General features: G+C 35.2%; 2 protein-coding genes and 1 long non-coding RNA gene across 14 annotated transcripts; 2 read left to right on the top strand and 1 right to left on the bottom strand.

The window, feature by feature from the left end:
• The first annotated feature begins 5,088 nt into the window (after positions 1-5,088).
• LOC118041084 (WRKY transcription factor 23) lies at positions 5,089-8,043 on the top strand. 2 transcript variants are annotated; one of them, XR_012167953.1, is made up of 4 exons: positions 5,089-5,670; positions 5,959-6,102; positions 6,227-6,744; positions 7,018-8,043. XR_012167953.1 is itself a non-coding variant. In XM_035048212.2 (3 exons), the coding sequence occupies exons 1-3, from the start codon at positions 5,279-5,281 to the stop codon at positions 6,651-6,653; spliced, it is 963 nt and encodes a 320-aa protein (XP_034904103.1). In that variant the 5' UTR covers positions 5,089-5,278; the 3' UTR covers positions 6,654-6,967. The 2 variants fall into 2 exon arrangements, 1 of the variants encoding a protein (XP_034904103.1); XM_035048212.2 differs by lacking the exon at positions 7,018-8,043 and having other exon boundaries at positions 6,227-6,967.
• A 147-nt stretch (positions 8,044-8,190) lies between these two features.
• Positions 8,191-9,952, bottom strand: LOC118041089 (uncharacterized). Of its 6 annotated transcripts, none has more exons than XR_004686246.2 (5): positions 9,766-9,944; positions 9,389-9,454; positions 9,220-9,283; positions 8,347-8,670; positions 8,191-8,241 (listed from the first exon to the last, which is right to left on the bottom strand). It is a non-coding gene; the product is annotated as an uncharacterized lncRNA (long non-coding RNA). The 6 variants fall into 6 exon arrangements; XR_004686245.2 differs by having other exon boundaries at positions 8,191-8,219; XR_004686243.2 differs by having other exon boundaries at positions 8,191-8,670; positions 8,941-9,283; positions 9,766-9,952.
• Positions 9,953-12,029: 2,077 nt separating this feature from the next.
• LOC118041081 (uncharacterized) lies at positions 12,030-16,641 on the top strand. 6 transcript variants are annotated; one of them, XM_035048208.2, is made up of 7 exons: positions 12,030-12,239; positions 12,340-12,408; positions 12,738-13,057; positions 13,666-14,113; positions 14,511-14,809; positions 15,671-16,039; positions 16,360-16,641. In XM_035048208.2, the coding sequence occupies exons 3-6, from the start codon at positions 12,755-12,757 to the stop codon at positions 16,013-16,015; spliced, it is 1,395 nt and encodes a 464-aa protein (XP_034904099.1). In that variant the 5' UTR covers positions 12,030-12,239; positions 12,340-12,408; positions 12,738-12,754; the 3' UTR covers positions 16,016-16,039; positions 16,360-16,641. The 6 variants fall into 6 exon arrangements, with proteins under 6 accessions (XP_034904099.1, XP_073260678.1, XP_073260680.1 ...); XM_073404577.1 differs by having other exon boundaries at positions 12,345-12,408; positions 15,671-16,641; XM_073404579.1 differs by having other exon boundaries at positions 12,345-12,629; positions 15,671-16,641.
• The last annotated feature ends 835 nt before the right edge of the window (positions 16,642-17,476 follow it).

Raw genomic sequence — 17,476 nt, 5'->3', positions numbered from 1 at the left:
ATGAAGACTACACCAGTGTTCTTCCTTTTGACTTCCCCATGTGAAGCTCTGATCCCAGCTTTGTTTTGAAAAATCATAATCAGTCCAAGATCGATGATCCACGAGAGGACTGATAGGCTAAAAAGTTACTCCTTCACGAGCTTAGATGAATAGCATGAAAGAAAGTGCCTCAGCTTATATGGCAAACTTCAAGAAGCTCTACCTGCCGTTACAGAAAAAGAGATTTGTTTGTCATGGAAGGGATTTCATCAAGTTGGTTCATTTTAAATTAAAGGTAAGGATTTGGTGGGTTCATAAATCTGTAAAAAAGAATAAAAAAATTCAAGGGCAAACAGCAGCTATATGGATTATTAGCCCGATGCCAATAGTGGAGGGTATTTAATTAATCAAAATAATAATAAAGGGTGTTAACTAGAAACATATAATTTCCCTCTGGTATATCGGAGAAGCTCGCATTTCAAGCTTCCCTCGCTGCGATTGAGAAGATTGGAGCGATGATAGAAGCAGGTTTTTTGTGAGCTTTTCGTATTATTTTTTCTTAATCAAACTCCAGAACACACACACACACACACACACACACATATATATATAAATAAAAGAGGCTATAGCTCCAAATTCTTAAAAATGGAGAAATAAGCAATCAAGTTAACGAAAGGTAAAAGAATCAAAGATTTGACCAGGAGGCACAAGACAAGCTTGAGCGGTAACGACGAGCAGAGCAAAAACTGGTGAGCATAGTCAAATATTATTGGCGGGCTGTGTCCAGAAACCAAAGCAGCGGAGGCTAAGGGTGGAGGCTGGTAGAGAAAGAAAGTTTGGATGGTGACTTTGCGCATCAAAACAAGTAATTGGATATTTAAATTTTCGCGTCTTCTTTGTCTCGTTTTGAGCTCCGAAACGTATCCAAGAAGCAACACCAGTCAAGAACACTCGCCTGTTATTTCTCTGTCCCCTATACTCCTACCTCAAGTTGATTTTTTTGAAATCTTTTTCAGGGAGTTTTCCTCTTATTAACTTGAGGTTCACTAACACGTGATATGTGTGTGTGTCTGCTTGAACATGCTCTTTTTATGTATATATATAAAACGGTTACAAAATGTATTAGTGTTTGTTAACGTTATTAAAATTATGATTTTTAAAATTTTAAATTATTTTTATTTAATTATTTTATATTTTAAGATTGTTTTAATGCATTGATGTTAAAAAAATATTTTTTTTAAATTAAAAAAAATATTATTTTAATAAATTCTAAAAAATACTTTAAACTATAATTACTGTTGTATAATCCAGACATCCGTCTACATCTCCTCCGGTTAACTGCAAAATGATGACTCGATACATTATACGTCATTTAAATAATTAAAAAACAGAGAAATCTTGAGAAATAGTTTTCCCCGATTCATGTACCGGTAAATGAGGTTTCTTCTAACCTTTTGTTGCTTTTTGGAAAAATAGCCCCTCGTAGCTTTAGTTAATGATGCTTTTTCATAGTAATATCCCTGCGTTATTCTTACCATAAAGAATCTTTCTATAATTAAAATTCATAAACAATTCCTGTTTGATTCCTTTACTCCGTGAAGAAAACGGTATTAGAATATATATATATATATATATAATTGGTACACGTAATTTCATTTATTAAAAAGAAAGTATTATAAAATAATTTAGTTTTAATATATAAAAAATATTCCAAATAAACCTCTTGAGATATTAAAAAAATATTGTACAAATAAATATACAACAACTGCTTTTTATGAAAAAACAGCTACACAAAAAAGACGAGATTCGTATTTTATAAAAAATGAAATATAAAAAGTTTGTTCTATGAATCATTTAACTTTTTATAAACATATTCTTTTTATATATAGTCTCAGGAAAAAATCACAGCATGAATTTAGGAATGGGGTATATAATAATTACACCTTTTTTTAAAAAAAAACAAAGAAGTGTAGGCATGCACACATGATTCTCATTTTGACGGCAATGAAACCCAAACTCTGCGGCACAAATAAGGGCACGTGCTGGCGTGTAATGTGAAAAAGAATTGCGATGGACCGTTGGATTAAACTCGTGAATCGTGCCTGTGGATTTTGAAGGGCCCACTTAAAATGGCCCAAAAGAGAAACACGTGTACGATAAAGAAGGGCCAACCGCCTAGGGAAGATGGTAGGGACACCGGGCCGCGTATCGTGGCCTAATTTGACTCCATGAAAAAAAAAACAAAAACAGAAAGAAAGAAAGAAAGATTTCGTGGATCTATGGTAATTTTGTGGTTTGGAATTTACTTGGCAAAACATTTAAAGATAACTTTTTTTATTGTTTTAGTAGTTGAATTGTAAATTATTTTTTATTTAAAAATATATTAAAATAATTTATATCTTTTTAATATTAGTATTTATTAACAGTATTTAGCGTGATCTAAGTACATAATTTGGACTGGTTATTCTTAAATTGTAATCTAAACACACTCTTTCAACAACAAGTATATTTTTTTTAGATAAATAAACTATTAAAATTTATACTCAATAATTCTAAGCTCTAAATCCTTTATTGAAATTTTAACTAAATCCATTCTAGGTTGTAATTCATTTTATTATTATTTACAGAGTGGAAATCAATAGCCTTCCTCCGAATTGTTGTTGATATACAGGCATAATTTTATTTTCACAATATATATAAAGTGGCAGTAGAAATTAAAGCGAGAAACCAAATAATGGAAGCCTGCGGAGGTGAGTTAGGGTTCCGCCCCTCCACCACACGTGCACCAACCTTTTCCACACGGTGGCGACGGATCGTGTTCAAGAAAGAGTTCTCAGCAAAAAAAGAGAAATCGTATCTTTCTTATGTGGTGATTTGCAGAATTCACTTCAATAGAGAATAAAGAAGCAGCCGCTATCACCGACTCTAGCTAGGGGAAGGCTGCAGCCCACGGATACCATCTCCATAATAATAACTTATCTCATTTCATCCTTTTTGGACGAGTGGATACCGATCTCTTTTTTTTATCATGATCGACTTTAGGAGTTTTTATTCCCCTCCAAATACCCCTGTCAGAAGTTTGTTTTCGTTAAAATTCTCTTTATTTTTTGTTTTAAAAATATATTTTTAAACGTTTTAAATTTATTTTTAATATTAAAAAATATTCTATTTTTTAAAAAATAAATTAATTAAATAGTTTTTAGTATTGCGAGTGAGAATTTTAGCTTTACCATTTATAGCTTTAGAATGTATTTGGTATTGCGGTAGTTGTTACGATCGTGATTTGAAAAAAATTATTTTATAAAAAATATTTTTAGTTGAGGTTGGTTTGAAAAAATAGGTGTTTTGTTAAAACTGTGGTTAAAATTGAGGTTGAAGAAAAAATAATTTAATATGCTTGGTTAAGAATACTTTTAAAATTGAGGTTATAAAATAATTTTAAAAAATATATATTAATATTGATGATTTTTAATTTAAATATTGTGAATTTAACTATTGCTATTACATCATTAAATAAATCATACTTGATATAAATTATTTTTTATTATTCCATGAAACCATCTATAATTCCATTATGTATGAAATATATCCGACAAGAACTAAAGTTTTCATAATTTTTTCAGCATGTAATAAAATTAGATAAAATATTATTAGGTATAAAATCCACTCTAAACTATTTTTTTTTAAATAATGTTAAAAAAATTAACACTCTAAAAAAATAAGAGAGTAAAGTTCACGTAGCGCAAGCGAACAATGCAAGCGAATTGCATTGTTCACTGTTTTTTAAGTGAACAGTGTATCAATGTACACTTTATTAAACAGTGCAATTAACATGAACAATGCAAGAAAAGCACGTGACAGCTGATTCTTCCAATCCTGTGTTGCAAATACAAAAAATAATGGAGTCCATGAACAGTAATTAGTGGTTTTTTCTTTACCAAACGCTTGGCTCCTGCGTTTTGTTTCAAACACAATCTCTACCGCATAAACAAAATGACTCTAGTAGCTTTGAAAAAAAGCCACCGCACACTTAATCCAATTAATTATTGATGAAAAAGGATTGTGCATCAGTTGACTACCAAGTTTACCACCATCCTCTTGTAATCCAGGGTGCTTGAGTATATAGTTGTGATCATGTTTTTAAATTACTTTTCATATAACAATATATAAAAATAATATTTTTTTTATTTTTATCATCCGCGTATTAAAATGCTATCAAAACATTTAAAAAAATAATTTAAAGTAAAAAAATTTAATTTTTAAAACACAAAAATCACACAAATGAGAAAATCAAAAAGGGAATTTACCTCCTCCATATGTGTTTTTAAAAATTAAATGTGCCGATGCTGTTTATTTATTTTCAAGAGTATAGCTGGATTAATTGTTTAAATTTTTGAATTTTTTTGATAAAAAATAAATTTAATATTTTTTTATTGTTTTGTTATTTTGAAGTGCTGATATTAAAAATAAAAAATATTATTTTAATATATTAAAAAAAAACACTTTGAAAAAGATTAGTATACTGCAATAAAAAAACATAACTTATTATATAAATATAATAATGCGGTGGGGGCTTTCGTTCTTTGAGAGCATGCCAATAAAATAGTACCAATAAGACAGATCACTAGCTAACAAAAAGAGAAATACTCCATCCATTCTCGTTTTTTGCAAAAAGATAAAATAAAATAAAAACAGAGAAAAAAAAAAAGACTATTGAAAAGGAAAAGGAAAAAGAAAAAGGAAAGAAGATCTTTGGGTTTGGAGGATTCATCCATCCATCCCCGTTCACATGCATGGATGCTAACGCGAGTGAGCCGTAAGCATCACACCGGTTGCTCTATCTCGTTCACATTACGAACTGGTTCCGGTCAAATCTACGCATGAAAGCTTCGACCAATTTGTGTGCCGGTCCACAACACCCACAGGCCACAAGTATAGTAGAATTTAAAGCTCATGCTCATGCTCATGCATTGAATTTGACGACCGGTTCTGTTTTCCATCTGTACATAAATTGACCTACAATTGCCGGTCAACACCTTCCATTTTGCCATCTCACATTCTCACGCGCTCATCCACCCGAAGCTCTAAAAACCTCGCTATTATATTCTCCACCCCAAAAATCTCTGCTTTGTTTCACACTCAAAACTCTCACTTTCCCTCTCACTTGCCCACCTACCATAAAAAACCAGATCAACCCTACCCCACTCTCGGTCTCTAGAAGAGTAGAGAAGAGAAGAGAAACCCCACACCACTGCTTCTCTTCTGTTTGATGAAGATTTTACTGTTTTGATTTTGAGGTATGGAGAGGAGAGAAGTTGTGAAGGTTGAGAAATTTGATGGATCTCCGGCATTTAGTACTACTAATGATCATGTTCAAACTAGCTATCCATTTATGCAGGGTCAACATGGTTTTGACCTTGTTGATGGAGATAAGAACGCTTTAGGGTTCATGGAGCTACTGGGTATGCAAGACTTTAGTCCTTCTTTGCTTGATATGATACAGGTACCAATACCACCTGCGCAGGCTCCAAATGTTCAAGTAGTTACGGAGTCGCCACCAGAGTTGTTGAATCAGCCTGCTACACCTAACTCTTCATCGATTTCATCGGCTTCTAGTGAAGGTTTGAACGATGAGCCTGTTAATAAGAGTGTTGATGACGAGGTAGAGGAGCAAGAAAAGAACAAGAAAGAGTGAGTTTCAGTATTTTGTGGTACTTGTTTTTTTGTTGTGATTTTATGTTTAGAAGATACCCATTTGAGGGGGGGAAAAGATGGTTTTTTTTGTTTGTGTTTGTGTTTGTGTTTGTGTTTGTGTTCGTGTTCGTGTTCGGTGTAATGCTACAAATTAAGAACTCCTTTCAGACTAGTAATCAAGAAAATAGAAATGGGTTTTGGTGTCACGTGGTTAATTAGAGTGTGTGAACATTAATTTGACACAGCTCTTCTAATTTGTGTGTTGGTTTTGTGCTTTGTTTCCAGGTTGAAACCAAAGAAGACAAATCAGAAGAGACAGAGAGAGCCGAGGTTCGCATTCATGACAAAGAGCGAGGTTGATCATCTGGAAGATGGGTACAGATGGAGAAAGTACGGCCAAAAAGCTGTGAAAAATAGCCCTTTTCCTAGGTACTAACTCCAATGTGAACCCTTTCTTCTAGTCCTTTTGCTTTCTTTGCCATATGACTCCAGATTTGCATAATTTTATTCGAAATTTTAATGGGTTTGCGTTGCCCTTGTGTGTTTGATTTAGGAGTTACTATCGTTGCACCACTGCCTCGTGTATTGTGAAGAAGAGAGTGGAGAGGTCTTTCAGTGATCCAAGCGTCGTTGTGACCACTTATGAAGGTCAACACACCCATCCTAGCCCGGTCATGCCTCGTCCAAACTTTATTGGACCTGCATCTGATTCTGGTTTCTCGTCCACTGCTGCCTTTGCCATGCCAATGCAAAGGAGACTATCATTCTATCAACAACATCAAAGTCGACAACAACAACCACCTTTTGTCAACAGCTTCTCACCTTTGGGTTTTGGTTACAATGGAAGCACCACAAATGCTGCTGCGATTAATTATCTACAATATGAGAAGCGCTTTTGCAGCAGCTCAGGTTCTACTTTACTCAAGGATCATGGGCTTCTTCAAGATCTCGTCCCCTCCCATATGCTAAAGGAAGAGTAGAGGAGAAGTCTGTGTTCCTACTTTGTAGTTTCCCTTTAACTGACTTCTCTAGAAGAGTTGCAGATGAAAGACCCCCTTATATGGCATCATGGTATGTAATGTCTTACTGACTTCCTGGTCGTAATTTCTCTCGCAGACTTGCAGTTGTAGAAGAACTCAAACTTCTTCATCTTATGGCTTTTTGGCCATTATCCAGCTGGGTTCAGTTCTCTAGGTTTTTTTTTTTGCCCCCATCTTCCCTTAGGTTGTATGTAGAGATAGATTACCATATGGAGTAAACTATATAAGCTAAAAAGAGTTTGCTTCTCCTTCAATGCTTCTTACCTTCTCGTTTGTCCTTTACCATTTGTTTTTGTTGTCGAAGGAATGTGCATTGATTTCAAGGACTGAAGACTTTTGAGTGCCAGGGTTTCTTCTTGAGGATGCAGTTTGCTAGGGAAGCTTTCTAGCTTCTCTCTTTGTCCGGGAATCCGCAAAATTATTTGTTTTTCCTAGAAAAGGAACCCAGTCGTGAGAATTTGGTGGAGAAAATTAATGCGCTGTCTCTTCTGAATATGAACCGAGGGAAACAAAGAGGAAGAATATCTTAACCACTGCAGAGTCTACTCCTATTTTTAGCTTTGTTAAGTAATGCTCTTTTGGTTTTTTAAGCCCGTGCCCAGGCCATTTTTGTTTTCGGTTCCTTGAAGAATGGTGGTTTAAAAAGATAAAACTGCTTTGACAGAGTCAATTGCTTGCACACATGTTGAAAGAATATAGACTGCGTTTCAGTGATTCTATTTGGGGACCGCGAACTTGAATAAAGCAATGGGAAAAATGGATCGATCACTTTCTGTCTTCGATGCTTATTCGCCATGTGATATTGTTGTCTTTCTGGGAATATTTGATTCCTTATTGGATCCCAAGGCAATGTGGAGTAAACTATATAGGAGCGGCGCAAACGGGTTGTCGCTCGGGTTCAGGATGCTAATGGGGGTGTGCCAGCAGCCGCAGCGAATCATATACAAATAATTTTTTGTCTGCCAATCGCCGATCATGCGATTTTCAGATTACGACATCATAATCCACCCTAAGATCGCGGATGGTTGCAGAAAGATTATGCACACTTACCAGCACTTTAAGAATTCGCTTAAAGATGGATTTAGAAGTTAGAAATTTCTCAATTGTCGAAGTATTTGACATGTAGCCAGATACTATACCAAAGCGCCACCGCCAATTGGGAAAAGATTAACCTTGAACCCATATAAACATCAAGAACATATGTGCCCGACAAAGCACATTTCAACTTACCATCAAGGCTAGGATTTACACCCAGCAACCTGTCAACAAAACACGAGTCCCTTTGACCAGAACAAGGCGCAGAACACAACACCAAGTCAAAGAAAACTTTATAGGACAGAGCACAACTAGGATATTCTTGTTGGAAAGCAAAAAAATCGGTCTCTGCAACATTCTGTGTCTATAGTAGCACCTCAGTGTCACACAAGAAATGCCATCTAGAATGGTACAAGAAACACTGAGAAATCTTGCCTCGACCTTCCATAAAGAGTCGTATATTACCAGAACCTTCAAAGCATACACAAAAAAACTTTTGCCATCAAGTCAGTTCCTCATTTCATACAGCAATGATGTTTAGATAGAAAAGCACTGTAGTTTTTACATATTCTAGTAAATTAATTACTCTTGTTGATACCTTACCAACTCTGTAGTGAAGCTGCAAAAGTGCACGCTGCTGTAGCCAGGTTGCAAAATATAGGCAAGGGCAAATATCAGGTAGCAAAGCATTTCCCAGCAATACAGGCCACAAACTCAGCAAGAAACAACTAAATGATGTATTCCAGGAAGATTTACTCAGAATAATTCACCACAGACCCAAATGCATGTCATCTATGCTTTCTCCACAGGAATGCTGCTTTAGATGCCTGAATTCCAGAAAAAGTACTCATCCACGGATGTAAGGGAGATGAATGGAAAATGAAATGAAGAAGATAGCCTCAAAGCTGTTTGTACATTTAATCTGCAAGAAGAACATGTGCAGCCACGAGCAATTCAGCCCAAATTTGAATAGATTAGATTTATTTCTACTTGTTCTTCTATGAAAATAAATAAAAGAAAACAGGAAGAAAATGAATGAGAAGGACATGCTGAGAAACATTGGATGCAGCTGATTGCTCTTGGATTTTTCAAATATTAGTACCAACACTGGCTGGACGGCTAGGTTGAAATTAGAGATGGTCCAGTATTAAATGCCATGGACGACCAACATTCCCAGTATATATTAGCTTACCAGAGGCCCGCAGCTCTATATAAAAAAGCCACAACTGCAGAACCTCCAAAACCTTCCAAGCGTGAATTATGAAGCTTGCAGCTAAATCCCGATATCAGAAATACTAATCAGGCTGGCAATATTAGTGGTGGCAGAACTCAGAAAAATAGATAAAACCAGAGAAATAACTTCAAACAGCCACTTTGAGCAACCTAAATCTCCTGAAATAATTGCATAGAACAAAAACAACAGTCTTGAATCCTAAAGAGATCTAGCAAATAGAAGTATAACACTGCGTACCTGTTAAAAACGGGTGGGATTGATAGCAGGACTTCTATTTATATATTTGCACACGATCCAGTTCCTGCAAAAATAAGCAAAGTGAACGAAGAAAGATCCTCCCCACCAATTCAATCACGAGCAGTGGCTACTGAATCCAGATAGATAAATAGAAGTACAAACTGCATACCTGTTAAACACAGGTGGGATTGATAGCAGGACTTGTTTCTGATCGGATTTGCACGCAATCCAGCTCCTGCAAAAATAAGCTAAGTGAAGTGAAGAAAGATCCCCCCACCAATTCATTTGCAAGCAGTGGTTAATGAATCTAAATAGATTACTACAACAAGAAGCTTTAAAACGAATAACGTGGAGAGAACATAGAGTAACGCTTGCTGGCATTAAAGCATGAGAGAAAACACACTTTTTTAATTGAGTCCATGACAGAAACTCTATTTTTCATCAGATTGGATGATTAATCACAAACATTATCATGCCTGATCTAGTAATATTCCAGCAATTGAGAAAGCAATGTGAATTTTACAACATGAATGTTAAGCGAATTACATTTATCAGGGTAATTTGTCATTTCTTGAGCAGAAGGCTTGTAAATAAAACCAAACGCCAAAAAAACACAATCGTAAGTGATTACTATGATGACTGATCTATGCCAACCATCTGGATGAATTCTGGGGGTCTTAGAAGAATCTAGAAACCCAGCGTTTGGATACAGGAGGAGATCCGGCTGGGCTTGAACAAGCCATGCCCGAACCTAAGGTTATCTTTTAGCCTTCCTGTTGGGCTCGAGAACCACATCCTTTTCTCTAATGGACCAACCACGTTTGCCTCATTGGCAGGGCTTGTAAAAATTAAAAATGGGTTTTGTACGCACCAATTCCACACTTTTCTCCAGAACAACTCACAAAAGGGGTTTCATAGGTCATAGGAGTATAAAAATTCATAAGACCATGATTCGAATCCTGACATTCTTGCATTATTGTTATTATTATAGTTTTATTATTATTATTATTAATGTGGGTATCCGGACCAACTCGCGTGCATCTCGACTAATTTCATGGGCTCTAGAACCTCTAATAGTCCTGAAATTTGTAAAATTCAAATTAATAATCTCTAAAAAATAAATTTAGAGACTATCAACGAAGCTATACTTCTTAGAGTTAATAGCCTTTAGAATACTAGCTGAGTGCATAAATTTTAATTTTCAATTGCATTTAGAGTGTTGATATTTATTTGATAATTGATATACATTCGAAAAGTGTGTCCAAGTCCCTATTCGTGAAAATTATCATACAGAGCTTTAAATGCATGGTAAAAACATTACGTGCTCATTGCTGTTTATCCTCTTATATTTTATTGTAGATTCACAGTTTAGTTTTTTTTATTTGATCTTAAATTTTTTTCATGTGATTATATTCTTTTTGGACAAAATTAAAAAATAGTTGAATCAAATCTATTGACTGAAGATAAAATTAAAAGACGAAGAATCGAAATAATAAAAAAAAAACATCATACAAATGATGGGTTTTAAAGTTTTCACAAAAAATTCACTTCACTCCTCAAACTTCACATTTTATACCTATCTGATCCTTTAATTTTTTTTTTTCAATCCAATTTTTGATATATTAACTTATTTTTTGTTATTTTTTAATTCCTAATTTGAAAGAAGAAAGAGAGATCACCATTTTATGGCCGTAGAAAGAAAAAAAGTTGGCATTGCCATTGATTATAGTAACAAAAATAATTGATCTTGATGTTAAATGGTTTTATATGGTGAGAAGATTTTTATTTAGATGTTTTTTAACCTTGAAATTATCTAAAAAACCAAATTTAAGGCTTCAAGGGATTTTTAGTTTTAAATTAATTTTGTTGTGTTTTTTTAAGGCTGTCTATGAGTTTGTAAGTGTGTATAGGCTCTTTTTCTATGTGTTTTAGGTTAAAAATAAGTTGAAAATGAATATTTAGGTAAAAAAATACATACTCTGTTTTTCTACCCACAATAATAACCAAGATTCGAGGAATTCCACATGAGACATTGTTCGAGATTCTATTCTAAAAAATTATTGGGACGGATGATATGCCATTCATCTCAGTTATATTTTTTTTAAAAGTAAGGTTTGTGCACGGGCCTTTCCTAAATGAGTTAGGCTTGTGACGCCTGGTTTTTTTTTTTTTTTGTTGTAATTTTTCCTTTTTAAAAAAATCATGTCTTTTTTTTATGTCTTTTTTTTTTTAAATAGTATCTTAGTTAATACCTCTTCTCTCTATTTTTATTTTTTATTTTGTGCATGTAGTCTTTTTTAAATAGTGGTTGTTTGTTTAAATATTTTGCGTGTATTAAATTTTTTAAGAGATTATTCTAATTTATTTATAATTTATATAATTGAACTTTATTTTTAAAAATAAAAATTATTTACTTTTGGATAGTATTTCTAATAAATGTAACTTTGCGATATATTTTTTTCATTTGATTTTTATTCAATTAATTTTATGTATGTGTTTATATTTACTATCATTTGATTACAAAAAATAATTTTAATAAATATGGTCATTGAACACAATTGAGTAAATGACCTGTGTTATAAGATCAAATGCCTTGATCTACGGTAGTTTTTTTTATTTTTTTTATATATTTATTTAATTATTTGTAATAAATTTTTATATTTGTTAACATAAATATTTTTACGTAAAGAAATATGTTGAAAAAACTTGCATGTTTGATTTTTTTATTTAAAAAACTATCCGAACTACACCTAGCTTGAGATAAATAGCTAGTCAAACATAGAAATGAAGAAAAGGAAAGCCGGAGCCCGAGCTCGAGCCCGAACTCGACCCGTGTTGTGAGAGGTGTATCCGAAACAAGGACAAAGAAACAAAATGCAGACCATAAAAACGATCCAATCCCAGCCAACAGAGAGAGGGGGGAAACACAAATAACTCAGCCCGCAGCCCTAGTTGCTTCCTTCTCTGGTCATCGTCGGCGAAAGCCTAGGCATCACCCTCTCTATCTCCCGCCCGCTCAGGTACATGTTTTTCTTCTTCCTAGTTTCCGATTTGCTTGATCCTTAAAATTACCAGTAGAAAGCAGAATAAACAAAAATAATGTTTGCTCGTTATTTGCAGTCAAGGTCTCAGTTGCTTTTTGAGTTTTCCCCCCTTCAAATACAAAATTTATATTTCGCAATCCAAAAGGTAAACCAGCTGCTCATTAGTTTGGCGGAGGAAGTGAAGCATTTGGGTTATTTTTACTCTCATCTTTTTCTTAACTGCATCACATGTAATTACACAGACACAATTTTTTGCACCACTTGGCATCTAAGAACCATCTCTCTCTGATGTTAATACAATACATTAGTCGATTTTATGAACAAGTTTAACATCACTGTGATACTCGTTAGGCAAGGAAAAAACAGGTTCAGTGTTGTAACGAGTTTCCTGCTGTTTGGTTGATCAGGGTTCTTGTTTTACTCTACTTCATTTGTGACAGGGTGTTTTTTTTGTTTTGTTTTGTTTTTGAGTAGGTTAAGTGTCTTTTGGAATGGCAACACGGTCGGATCCAGATATCGACGATGATTTTAGTGAAATTTACAAGGAGTATACTGGTCCTCCAGGTTCTACAGTCAATAGTGCACATGATATGGAAAAAATAAATAAAAGGTCCCATGCGGACTCTGATGAGGAAGAGGAAACTCCTGACCCAAATGCTGTCCCAACTGATTTTACGAGCCGAGAAGCAAAGTTTTGGGAAGCTAAATCCAAGGCTACAGAGCGGAATTGGAAGAAGAGGAAAGAGGAAGAAATGATTTGTAAAATATGTGGGGAATCGGGTCATTTTACTCAGGTACTGTATTGTTTGTTGGAAAATAAGTTGGTGAATTTTGTAACTTTTCTTCATATGCTTGAGCGCATCACATTCTCATTTCATATTGCACTTTTATCTATGAATGCTCTCTTTTATGTATGACAAGTCATTTACTTGTGATTTCTAATGGGATGGAGCCTGTGACAAGCACGAGGAAACTACAGTTTTGTTATGCTCCGGTGGCACTATCTTTGAATCTATTTTGCCTTTATGCCGGGTTTACATGAAATCTTGTGTTAATGCATACAAAACCAGCCCGGGCATGCTTGAGAATTAAACCTAGTGCTTAAACTCAATGATTTTTTAGATTAACTGTGGTTGGATGATATTGACTTCCTGCTAATCATACCACCTTGATTTAGGACTCGACATGCATCACTTCACTGTTTACTTTTATGGCGCTGTATAACTTTACTGCATGAATAACACTAACTCACGTGCAAGAGAAGAGGGATGCCATTTTGTTATTCTTTTCTTTTTTACTTGCACTTTCCAGTGCCAGAGGTCTAGTTGTTTGTTTCTATTTCTCTTCATTTATTTTTAGCTGTGGGATTGAATGTGTGCCATCCTTTCTGGTACTTGTTCAGGGATGCCCCTCTACTCTTGGGGCCAATCGCAAATCTCAAGATTTCTTTGAAAGGGTTGCAGCAAGGGATAAGCATATAAAAGCTCTATTTACTGAGAAAGTGATACAGGGGATCGAGAAGGACATAGGCTGTAAAATCAAAATGGAGGAGAAATTTATAATTGTTAGCGGGAAGGATAGGTTAATTTTGGCGAAAGGTGTTGATGCTGTGCACAAGGTGATGAAGGGGGAGGGTGATCAGAAGGGCTCTTCTAGTTCCCACAAGAGTAGATCTAGGTCCCCTGAGAGAAGCCCTGTTGGTTCACGGCTGCTACACTCTGATTCCCAAAGGTCTTATCCAGGGCACCCACATGATACATCACGATATAAACAGAGGTTTGGAAGACAAGATAAGATTAAGGGAGACCATCGTGAGGATCTGCATAAATTCTCAAGGGGTTCTCCACAAGGTAGGGACAGCATAGGATATGTTTTCGGCATCCATAAAAAACTGGTAATCCAATGTTCATGGTTTGTTAGGCTTGTACAAGTTTCCACGAATGTTTGTAGCATTTGTTTCCCCAAATTTTGAGTATTTAATGATGCAATGTATTGCTTGTCATGTGTTTGCAGCAAGAGGTAAGTTCTTATCTTCAAGAATTATGTGTACGATTCTGAAGTATCATTCATTGATGGGTCTGAAATGATCGGATTGTCTCCAAAACGAAATTTTTTACTGAAAGGAAATTTGGACTTATTTGCAACGGCTGGTTCACTATGTGAATACTAGATGGTATCTCTAATTAAAGCTACCATCTATGCTAGCATCTCGAATCAAGTGCTTAACATACTCTTCATTTGATGAAGCTTATGGTAATGATGGAGGTAGAAGTCACTCAAGCCGTTCTAAATCTCCTGCACGTCCCCTTTATGCTGGCAACTCATATGGCTCACATGATGGTCATGGTCATAGCACGGCTGGTTATAGAACTGCAGGACGGGATATTGAGAGGCAGGGGTCTGATTTGCAATCAGGCCATCGATTTGATTACTCTACTTTCCCGCAGATGTTAGAAGAACTGGAGTTAGAGTACAAGAGAGATGCAATGGAGCTTTCTAGAATTCGTGACAAAGAAGAAGATGAAGAAAATTACAAGCATCGTGAGGTATTAAAACTATCTCAATAGTTCTGTACTTTTTGTTTTTTGAATTGTAACTGGCTGATTCAAGTTTCATTTGCCAAACCTGTATTTTGGACTCTGTGTGTTATTTGTAATTAATTCAGAAGCTGACTAGCTCATCTGATCTTTGGGTATTTGTTTTATGTGAGATCTACTTTAATTGTTTGTTTCTTGTGGTTAAATTTTGCACATGCATAATTGACGTGGGGTGGGAAGAGGAAAACAGTACAAACAGCAAAGAACTGTAATGTAATGGCTAGGATTTGCTAGTCTTTATCACCATGCAAAACAATTAACCTTCAAGGAAATATTAAAAAGTAACATAAAGTAATCAAGTAACCATAATTTCAGATATTAATTTTACAGAAAGCTCCTGCATCAATACTGTATGAATCCTGTGTCAAATATTTTACTGCCTTCATTTTTGTGCTTTGTGGTTAAATCTTTAACCATTAAATTGAACAAAATGAATCATGTCTGTTCTTAGTCATATCCATTTCCTTCTTTATCTTGTTACTGGAATTGTGTTAGAGAGGGCAATGTGGCTTATTGATGGAGAATAAAGACAAACAACCATGGAAATTAGTATTTAAGTGTGTAGGAATTTTAATGTCGTAAGATTATTCTAGATGACTTTCTTTATTCCCCTTCACGTATTTGATTAGAGAAGATGAACTGTTGTGTTGAGTTCCATTGTTTTCTCATCAACGAAGTTTAATTTTTCTGATGAATTTACTGTGATGTGATCTTTATGTTTAGTGAAAAAACAAAGAGTGCCTATCAAAATCTCCTCACGTGCTGTGTTTATCAGGAAATTCTAATCTTGTTTGGTCTTGTGGGTTTTAGACTATCAGGGAAATTGGAGAGAATTACATGCAGAGATTGGCTATTCTAAGGGGCACACACACAAGACAGTGGGAGGAGTTTCTTCAATGCAATGCCCAAATGCATCAGCAACAACCAAGGCAGCCAATTTCCGTGTCTGGTTTTGGTGGCCATAAACAGCACTCTTATTCTGAATATGATGGTTCTTCAGCCAATCCTTATTATGCTGGACACAGTTTACACATGGATTCAAGGGCTAGGTGCTCGAATGACATGGAAAACTATTCTTCAAGACCTCATGATACATATGATGAGTTCCAGCATCAGAGGTGCGAGGCTTTTGGGAAAGCGTACAATCGATACTAACCTGGTATACTGGAACTAAATTAGGTGAGTTGTGTCATTCTTTAATTGAGTAAAGAGAAATAATTCTCATTTTTTCCCTACCCCAAAATCTTTCTATTTTCCCGATCTCCTTTTCCTAAAATTCGCGGCAAGTTTACGAGTATGGATGGACATGATGTCCAGAAGTTCAGTGTTTCACTAAAATTATTGATGCACAACGCACCGAGGCAAGCAGCTTTTTGATATTTAGCAGGCCTTTGTTTGGGCAAGGTCAGGAGAAGCTAGGAGGATTGTTTTTGCGGGTATTTGCAGATTTTGTTATGCTTCTCCTGCTCTAGCTTAAAGTCTGAATACAAAATTTTCAGGGCCCAGATCATGGTCGTAGGAGTAATGCACAGGGGTGGCCCAGACCTAGGTAAGTTTGTCAGCTATCCTATTGGCCTCGAGAGGGGAATGATCCCAGTCATCTGACACTCCTAGTTTGTCAGTAGAATTCCTTCAATTTCAATTTAGTGGCTGGACTCTGTTCAATACTTCTTTTCTATAGGTAATCATTTTCTTAGGTAGGTCTGCTCATGTTGGAGGTTGCCGTCTTTTGACTAGCTCATATTTGCATCAATGGACTATATTTTTGTCTGATTTTTCAATTCAGAGTACTGTCGTTTACATGCGATGTCCTTCACATATGCAATACGTGCGTAGGCAGTATTCTATTTCTTCAATTAGATAAATAGAGCACACATCTATATTTTTGTTCCCCGTTTTTATTCTACATTCCATGCAATAAAAATGAAAATAAACCCGGCAAGTTTTCCATGATTTTCTCCAATTTTCTGTGATAATTTTCTTCCCGATGATACCAGTGGGGGCTTCACTAGGCTCAGGCTCAGATAGGTGAAGAAGTGTACGAAGGTGGAGTTCTTCTACCGAATTTTCTTTTCATAATAATATATTTTTTTATTTTTTTAAAATTATTTTTGATATTAACATATCAAAATAATTTAAAAATATATTAATTTAAAGAAAAAAAAATTATAATTTTTTTTTAAAACATTTTCTAACTGCTGTGTCAAACGTTTAGTCTTAAATGGGGTTGGGGTTTGGCCATCATTGAAATTATGATGAAATTAACAATGGGTTCTGAGAATCTCTCTCTTCTTCTACGAGTGCTAACCCCTGCCAGCCATGGCTGGCCTTGACAATGACCTCTCAAAGTTCACCCAAATACTCCAAAGAACTTCCAGACTCTTCAATCCAGCATGTAACAGAGAGTCTAGAGACACGGTGCATTAAGGGCTCTCCCCATCTACAACGAACATGACTTTCCTGCTGGAGATCTCTCACCTATTTAATCTTTACATGTATCAAACTATATAAGATACATGGGTTCTACGTATCTTCCTTTCAAGTTTTAATGACTAGCAAGGCACCATCTTGTACTCTCTCTTCTTTAATTTCCAAGGAAAACTGGAGCTAAATGCA

The sequence above is a fragment of the Populus alba genome, chromosome 14, assembly GCF_005239225.2.
Source record: "Populus alba chromosome 14, ASM523922v2, whole genome shotgun sequence".
Taxonomy (NCBI): Eukaryota; Viridiplantae; Streptophyta; class Magnoliopsida; order Malpighiales; family Salicaceae; genus Populus; species Populus alba.
Note: the sequence above shows the minus strand (reverse complement) of the source record. Positions and strands in the feature narration are given on the sequence as shown.

Coding starts and splice junctions, on each gene's coding strand:
- LOC118041084 (XM_035048212.2), top strand. CDS start 5,279: ATGGAGAGGAGAGAAGTTGTGAAGGTTGAGAAATTTGATGGATCTCCG. Junction 5,671..5,958: donor CAAGAAAAGAACAAGAAAGA/GTGAGTTTCAGT, acceptor CTTTGTTTCCAG/GTTGAAACCAAAGAAGACAA. Junction 6,103..6,226: donor AAAAATAGCCCTTTTCCTAG/GTACTAACTCCA, acceptor TGTTTGATTTAG/GAGTTACTATCGTTGCACCA.
- LOC118041081 (XM_073404578.1), top strand. CDS start 12,755: ATGGCAACACGGTCGGATCCAGATATCGACGATGATTTTAGTGAAATT. Junction 13,058..13,665: donor AATCGGGTCATTTTACTCAG/GTACTGTATTGT, acceptor GTACTTGTTCAG/GGATGCCCCTCTACTCTTGG. Junction 14,810..15,670: donor AAAATTACAAGCATCGTGAG/GTATTAAAACTA, acceptor TGTGGGTTTTAG/ACTATCAGGGAAATTGGAGA.